The sequence below is a fragment of the Callospermophilus lateralis genome, chromosome 2 (genome assembly GCF_048772815.1).
Source record: "Callospermophilus lateralis isolate mCalLat2 chromosome 2, mCalLat2.hap1, whole genome shotgun sequence".
Lineage (NCBI taxonomy): Eukaryota > Metazoa > Chordata > Mammalia > Rodentia > Sciuridae > Callospermophilus > Callospermophilus lateralis.
The window spans coordinates 170,521,673-170,530,704 of NC_135306.1; the positions used below are offsets into that span (position 1 = coordinate 170,521,673).

General features: G+C 35.5%; 1 protein-coding gene across 2 annotated transcripts in view; it reads left to right on the forward strand.

The window, feature by feature from the left end:
• The window catches only part of Nell1 (neural EGFL like 1), a 787,071-nt gene extending 779,853 nt beyond the window's left edge, over positions 1 to 7,218 (forward strand). For both annotated transcript variants that reach the window (XM_076844271.2, XM_076844272.2), the window contains 3 exons: positions 2,375 to 2,551; positions 5,395 to 5,619; positions 6,809 to 7,218. In XM_076844271.2, coding sequence (XP_076700386.1) covers positions 2,375 to 2,551; positions 5,395 to 5,619; positions 6,809 to 6,859 — 453 coding nt within the window. In that variant the 3' untranslated portion in view covers positions 6,860 to 7,218. The remainder of the gene's footprint in view (positions 1 to 2,374; positions 2,552 to 5,394; positions 5,620 to 6,808) is intronic.
• The last annotated feature ends 1,814 nt before the right edge of the window (positions 7,219 to 9,032 follow it).

Below are 9,032 nucleotides of genomic sequence, written 5' to 3' on the forward strand. Positions count from 1 at the left end.
ATCAGCCCATGGCAAGAAACCTAGCATTCTAATTGGGTCCCAAAAGTATAGTAAACTCTTCTAGGAGAATTTATCCTCTTATTTGATGCTAGGCTTGGACTTGGGCATGTTGGTTCCTGGGGCTTAGTCCTTCTCTCCTTGGGAAGAGTCTTATAGTGCCATCGACAATGGAGCTGACAAAATGGTTTCTTGTTGTTGCTCATTACATTTCTTAGCTTTGGTTGGATAAAATGAATCCCCAGGAAATCATTTGGGGTCATGACTTCATAAGGTAGAGGAGTGAATTAAAGTAATGTTTAGCTGTAAGCCAAAAAACTATTGTTAGAAGTTTCTTGGAATCTGGATACCTCTTTGTCCAAGCTACCTGAATTCTCTGACCTCTGAGTCTGTTTTCTCTCTCAATATATATACATTCTTGCAAACACACAAGTATCTCTATGTGTATTATCTCTCATTTCCTGATATTTTCAGAATACTGTGACTTCTTTTCATTCTCTATAGTATAGCCAATAATACAATTTGAGGGAAAGCATTTTTTCCAACTATTAAGTCATTACATACGTAGCTAGTATCTCCTTTTCATTCTCTATAAAGAATGCAAAGCTTTCTAAAGCTTTCCACTTTAGCTGACACTACATTTATCTTAGGAAGCCCTGTCGGATTCAGCATCGTTAGTTATGAAGTAGATGAAGACCCTGAGGGCAGGTCCATCAAGTCTGCAGATGTCACCAAGCTGTGAAGGAAGGCATTCATGCTGTATGACAGAAACAACATTTAAAAAACATTGTGGCAGGAAGAAGAGATGAGATGGATCTAACAAAGTGCAATGCAGTAGGGATAAACACCAAGTAATATATTTGCTGACCCGAAACAACCAAACTTACATGATGGGATAGGGCTTACTGAGGGGTTAATCTTAATTAAGTTTAATACAAGTCAACACTATGACATAACCAATAAATATTGAAATCAGGCTGAAAAGAAAGAACAGCACTTAACAAAGTGACATGCATCCCAATTCACTCCATGTTATTGAAGGCTTATACTTCCTCAGCTCCCTTATTTGAGAAATGAAGACAGGAATTTCTGTTCCACATATTATCACATAAATGTGATAATACACATAAAGGACATAGCTTATGTATGGCAGAAGATATGTGTTCAGTTTTATGGTAGGTGATTGATGATGATGATGATGATAGAAAACACTCAAAAGTGTAGAAGGAGACGGCAATTGTGAGAGCAAAAGAATTGAACATGGTGAGGACCAGTCAAAGAGTTGGAGATGTTTAAGCCAGAGATGAGACAGCTCTGTGGATATATAAGAACTATTTTTTAAGAACTGAAGAGTTGGAATATGATAGAAGGTACTGGGGGTTCTCTGATTATCAAGGGTATTAACCAAGATCCATGGGAAGAGAGAGAGAGTCCAGCTATCAACATTAAGATAAAGAGATGCACACTTGGCCTCCCACAGTGATGACTTCTGCAGGACAGGAAAGCTTCAATCATAGTCTTGGTTTTAAATATGGTTGTTATGGAGAAGGCTTTAAGGTAACTATCAGCCCAGATATTCTTTAGTTTTATAAATATTTGACAAAGTAAGAGATAACCATAAGGCCACAGGTCTTACTTTATAGACATGAAATGAGACATGGTATAGAATGTTCAATCTTAATGTTTAAGTGTGTTGATAACTCTGAATCCTCAACTGCTTCAAAATGGAAAGTGTTTTGTGATTATGATTTTTTTTTCCTAATAGTCTACTTAAAGGCTGTCTTACAGTAGAAAATTTGTTTTAAAACAACAGAACCTTGTGACACTTTTTTGAGGTGCCACTCTCTGTGTTCTTGTATTAGGAATTTAGCCTTCTGGGCCTCAGTTAATTCTTCTTTACAAAGGGCACAATAAGATTTCCTAGTAGAGTTGGAACTGGGATAAAATTAGATAAAATTTGAATATGTTAGGTGAGAAAAGCAGTAGCATGATTTTCCACTCAAATGAGTTCTTGACCAGGTAAGTGTTTTGAACTGCTTTGTTTAGCTGTAATTCTTATTCAGAAATATGATTTTTAAGGAAACATTAAGGAAAAAAAATAATTTTCAAAGAACATATTGACTTCTTTGTTAAACTTAGCAGTGTCCCTATTTGCCTTGGGTGACTCCTCAGAAAAGAGGGGGGGAAAACAGGGTATTTGCAAGGGCATGTAAACATCCATCTGTTTTGAACAAAAGGGAGGTGGCTGGGGATGGCAATGACTCGAGGAAATCTTTTCTGTCAGCTCTGTAAAGCATTTAGAAGGTTAGGTTTCTATAATGTTGCTTTCCCATCATTTCCCTAATGATGAAACCTCCTTAACCTCATTTCTAAACAGGACGGGAAGATATTCTGCCGACGGACAGCTTGTGATTGCCAGAATCCAAGCGTTGACCTTTTCTGTTGCCCAGAGTGCGACACCAGAGTCACAAGTCAATGTTTAGATCAAAATGGACATAAGCTGTATCGAAGTGGAGACAATTGGACCCACAGCTGCCAGCAGTGTCGGTGTCTGGTATGTCAGCTTGCTGTAGATGGTGACATCCTGTACTTCGGAAGAGTTTATAAACTCGGGGGTTATAAATTTGGCTGGTTCCCAACTCTTTCCCTTACCTTGGAGGGAAGTTTGGGGTATGCCTAACCAAGGGGCATATGCTCTGCCTAAAGACATTCAGACTGTATGTAAAACACTATGCAGAACAAAAACAACATATTTATAGAACAGATTTGACCCAAGCAATGTTAGTTTTACATAATGTTAGTTTACAGGTGTTATTTCTTAGGAAGTCCGTATCCAGAAAAATCCCTGCACGATAGATAATTTTCAAAGCATTTTCTGATACTTATGGTCTTTATAGAGCCCAATTTTTATTTCTTCTTCCATAAGCATTGGATGTTTTGACATGAGATGTAACTCAATATAGTAGAAATACCAGAGAGATTGAATGATAGAGACCTAGAATACAATTCAGATTCTCTCATGTGCTAGCTCAGTATGATTACCTTGGACAGGTCCTATATATTCACTCATCATTCTTTTCCTCAAATGTGCTTAGTTGTATGAATAGCTATTTCTTAGGACTCTTAGATATGTGAAGGACAAATACCATACTTGACACATAGACAGCACTTAACATGGTTGCTACATTGTTAGTTATTTCCTACCTTCAAAACTCAGTTTCAGAGGCCGAACATCCATGTAGACAAATGGAGGTTGCCTTAGATATTAATATAAGGACATTAATAGTATAATGAAGTTTTAGAAGTCCAGAGAAAAGGCTTGATATCTGGACCTGATTCATTCTGTTTCAAAGTATAACACAAACCATGATTTCCAAGGATAGGAAGGCTTTTAGGACATATTTTTTCTGCCATGAATGTAGTGTTTTATCTGTGGGTAGGTTTACAACTATGGATAATTCTGCATGAATCAACTTGAAATGGACACTCTTAGCTGGAGTTTTAACATTTGTTGAAGTATCAATGCTATATGTGTACTATACAAGTACTCTACAGAAACACACATTCAGAAAAAACTATACTTTAAGTTTCCATCAAATTTTCTGAAGTCTCCTGGCAAAATGTGCAGATAATCTTAATAACATAATCCTTGTATTAGGACTGTATTAGTCCTTTAATTTTGAGGATTATAACTCAGAAATTCAAATTGCAGTGGCTGGGGTTGTGGCTCATCAGCACAGTGCTCACCTAGCACATGCATAGTGCTGGGTTTGATACTCAGAACCACATAAAAATAAATACATAAAATAAAGGTATTGTGTCCAACTACAACTAAGAAAAAAAATTAAAAAAAGAAATTCATATTGCAGCAAATATTTTTTTTTCAAATCCTCATCTAAGGATGAACATATCCAATATAACTATAAGATTGGCTTCCATACCAGTCTGGAATACTGCATATCTTTTTCTAGAAGCCAATAATTGGGTAGCCAGAAGAATTGGTGTTAATTTTATATATGGAATTTTCACATATAGAATTTCAAAACATAGATTCTGTCCCCAGTCTCAATAAAACAGAAGATGTTGAACATTAACTTAAAAATTACTTGAAAATGATGTGGGTCATATTTAATAAATATTTATCAGGACTTTGCCTGTGTCAGACTCTGGATAATAGTGAGTGAAACAAAAATGATCTATATCTGTAAAAGCCTAGAGTCTTGTAAAGCTGACTGAATAATTAGTTACCATGTGTTATAATAAGTGTCATGATAAGGGAAAAAGAGGCTGCAGAGAGAAGCAGTTCTATTACAAGGAGCTCAATGGAGTCCCAGTTGGCAGATGCTGAGACACATAGATAGAAATTCCACTTAAACTGAAATATAGTTTTTTGAATGAAACTGAAAACTTTTTGAAATGGTTCTGAAAATGCCCAACTTCAACTTTAAATTTGTTACTGGCAACATTTTAGTCAGCTGTTTTATTGCTGTGACTAAAAGACTTGACAAGAACAATTTTAAGAAGGAAAAGTTAATTTGGTTGGCTCAGGGTTTCAGAGGTCTCAGCTCACAGACAGCTGGATGCATTTCCCAGGACTTGGGGTAAGGCTGAACATCACGGCAAAAGTGTGTGGCAGAGGAAAACATTGGGGACTTGGTACCAGGAAGGAGAAAGACAGGGCTCTTTGTTCAAAGGACAAAATATACATTCCAAAGGCATGCTCCAGGGACCCATCTCCTCCAGCCATAACCTACCTGCCCATAGTTACCACCCAGTTAATCCCTGCCAGGGTAACACACTGATTAGGTTAAGACTGTCATAACACAATCATTTCACCTATAAACTTTCTCGCATTGTCTCACATATGAGCTTTGGGGGATACCTCATATCTAAACCATAACAAAATCACTTTATGAAGTTGTTGGAATATTATATTTCATGTTCTACTTTTGACCTTAAGTGAAATTAGTATCTCTTACCACCATATTTATTTATTCATTTTATTATTATTTCTTCACCAAAAGTATGCTAAGTATAAGGAAGAAAAAGAAACTAGCCCACATCCTGAAATCTCAAAACTTATTGAGAAACAGTACTGATGATTATGATATAAACATAGTATCATATTAAAAATAATGATGGGCTGTGTTTGACACACAGAGAAGCTGACCTAACTCTTTCTGTAGACCACAGAAAGAGCAAAGACCATCAGCAAAGGCATCCTGAAGAAGGTTGATAACTGTAATCGTCTTTAAGAAGGAAACCCACAAGGGTGCACCAGTAACTTTCAATGACGAGAATAGTGAAAATCACTGTGCTCTCTTTCCCCTCATAGGACTTTGGGATAAAATTGTGCCTAGAAACAATGATGCATCATTTTTGGCTTTCTCTCCACAGGAAGGAGAGGTAGATTGCTGGCCACTCGCTTGCCCCAATTTGAGCTGTGAATACACAGCCATGTTGGAAGGGGAGTGCTGTCCCCGCTGTGTCAGTGACCCCTGCCTGGCTGATAACATTGCCTATGATATCAGGAAAACTTGCCTGGACAGCTACGGTGTTTCTAGACTCAGCGGTGCAGTATGGACAATGGCCGGATCTCCCTGCACAACCTGTAAATGCAAGGTAATTGGGTACCCTGAAATATTCAGGCTTGAACAGTTTATCAGAACATCTGCAGGAGGTTTACTCTGGTTTCTGAGTATGTAGGTTCCATGGGCATTGTGGAAACAGGCCTTTACATCTCACAGGATGTTCATATATCTGAATGGATCATAGCTGCACCTTGAATAAAGACTAGTTCCAAATGAACAATGTAGAATAAAACAGTCTGGCTTGATTTTAAATTACAGAACTTTAACAACTGACTCAGCCCAATTTTATGCTATTTTGACCTGTATGTTAGAAAAAGAAAGAAAGAAAATGAAAGAAATGAGGAGAGAAAGAAAAAAAATATCTACTTCCTTTCATGCTGGAAAATTTTATGAGTTCCTTCATGAAACTGTCAACGATAGAAAAAAATCAGTATTCTGTGTTGATGTTCATTCTGTTTAATTATCAAAGTGCCCATTGGGGAATGCCTTAATGATTAATGTTATTAATGTGAATTTATTTTTTCTAACCTGGAAAATATTATCTTAAGATGTTGCCCCAGTAGGAAAAGGATAATATCAGACTTCACATAGCAAGAGAGCTATGCCCCCATTTGTACCCTCCACCAGAACAAACCAAGTGACCAAGCTACATTAACACTTGTAATTATTTAATATTCTTTTTATATCATATTTGAGAGTTACTTAAAAAATTATGAAAGCATATTGAGATTATTACATGAATTTGATTCTTAATGAATTCTCAAAAATGTATACAACTGGATAAGCACAGTCTCTTTCTTAATTATCATATGAGACATTATATTGATCCCTAAGATGCATGCCTTTCTGGAACCCATCTTGGATTTGTCTTCAGATTCTTGTGATGCTTGATTAGCCCTTTAAGAGGCAAACCATCATCATTAAGAGATTTATTTTTGGAAAGAATCTTATTTGGAATAAGTCTAGTCAATAAGTTTTGTGAAAACTTGGATTGGTGGGTCAGTATGTCAAGCATACATTGAGTGTGTAAGTAAGGCCATATGTGGCCCTGCCAGCAGAACCCCAGCAAGAGGAGACCCTGCAGGGTTGATCCATGCTTCCTTCCCTCACATTCCTTCATAAGTGCTTTTGTAGCATCCTTTTTAAGTAAAGATTGCAGACTCCTTGCTGATGGACTTAACATATCTCCCTACATTAACACTTGTGTCCTTTTTGTACAGAATGGGAGAGTCTGCTGCTCTGTGGATTTGGAGTGTCTTCAAAATAACTGAAGTATTTAAAATGGACTCATCACAGGAGAAAAAATGGACAAAGTGATCATCCAACATGATGAAGAATAAAAGTTGATTTTTTTAACCACAATTACCAAAGTCTCCATTGGAGGAAGGTGTTTGGGGGTCGCCTCGTAGACCTGCCACTTTGCTCATTCTTGCTAACCTAGTCTAGGTGACCTACAGTGCAGTGCATTTAAGTCTATGGTTGTTAAGAGAAGTCCCCGGTGTTGTAAATCACATTTCCCTTATCAGATCATTTGCAAACACATTTAAATGATCTCATGGTAAATGTTGATGTATTTTTTGGTTTATTTTGTGTACTAACATAATAGAGACTCAGCACCATTTATTTATTTATTTTTCTTGATTTTTGGATCAAATTCTAAAAAAAAAAAAAATAAAGTTGCCTGTTGTGATATTGTCCCATCCACTGTATACTGTGAAATGTATTGAAAAAAATATGTATGTAGAGTCCAATTGCATCATACTTATATTTCAAACTGTTGAACAGAATTAGAGACCCACTCATCCAGCTTAAACATGCCCAAGGCAATTATGATACCTTAAAGTGGGGAAGGACTACAAACATAATTCAATAGTTATTTAGAAAAGGACTCTATCCTCCCTCCTGCAAAAAATAAAAATAAAAATAAAAAATAAATACAAAATGTTAACTTGCAATTTAGAAGCAGCAATGCTTAAAAACTTTTTTAGCAGTGAAAGCAAAAATATCTTTGCATTGGTTTTATGTATAATTTCATAACTAATAAACAACTTTAATAGTTATTAATGTAAGTTAACATCATAGAACAGGTGAATAGGATTATCCCTCTATTATATACACATGCACTTGAGAGTCTGATCAACCAGCTTTTTCAGTGTTAGTTGATTTACAGCATGTAAATGGTTACCAAGGTTTGTTAACCAAGGCCCCCAATTCTTGTCCAGTACTGTTTTACACTAAAATACATTGCCTTTCATATGGACCAAGGGGACACTTGAAAAAAATCTATTCGTGTGCTCTGTTACTTTAGAACAATGAATACTTCCACATAAGCCAGTACAATAGTTTTAAAACTTGAAACTATTAAGTTATATAAAATTAACAAAAATGTAATGACATTTTAACTGAGCTGAGAATTCAAACTTTGATTTTACTTTCAGATAAATCACATCTTCTTCTGGATTAAGTTAGTTCAAGGGTTTTCTGCTCATTCTTCCAACATCAAAACATCTTACCTTGTTATGTCAGTCATGCTAAAAATATTTAAATCCTAAAATAATTATTAGCTTAAAATTATGATCTTCAATCAATATTATTATTGGTTTTTGTCCAATAGATAATATTTTTGTGAAAATGAAGTTCACTAATGAAATCAAGTTCATGTTATATATGATAAAAGCAGTTGAAATACTACATCTGTCAAAGACTGATATAATGTGGTAAATTAGAGCACATTTCTATTTTAATTTAATTCCTTAAATGAAAGCTTGGAGTAAAGAATTTGAAGATTACTCTTTTGAAAATATTAATGACTATCCAATTAAAAGAACTTCCAATATTGGTGGTAAAATGAGGACATTTACAATAATTGTTTGTGATTTTATATATCTGGAATTGTATATAGTGGAACTGTGGACCCATGTGTCAAAACCAACCCTTTGCCTATTTGGAACACAGATAGGTCCATCCATTAATAGGTTTTCTACAGTTGTAGAGATAGAAAGGCAGAGTTAGGTGGTTCCTATACCTTGTTGTTCACAAAGCCAAAACTGTTATTATGTTTTCCTGTGCAGAAAACCTTTATGTATCTTTGATATAGATGATGACTACATACTATTGTGTATTTGAGAAGTGTTTCCATTTTTTTTCCCCAAAGAATTCTCAAAGCTCAACAGGTTTTCTTTTTTAAATTTGTATATGTTCTTACTTTATTGCAGTTCCATTAGGATTGGTAGCAACATCCTAAAATACTCTGATTTTACAAATACAATCATAAAACTCAATATTTTATTCTTTCCACTTGAGAACTGATGGGGTGAATTTAATCTGGGGCAACTTGTTGACAACATGTTATTGGTATTTCTAGCACATTTTAAACCACTGCCAGTTCCTCTTAATAAGGTATAAATGCCTATAAAATAATGGATGAGATTCACTTTTTAAATA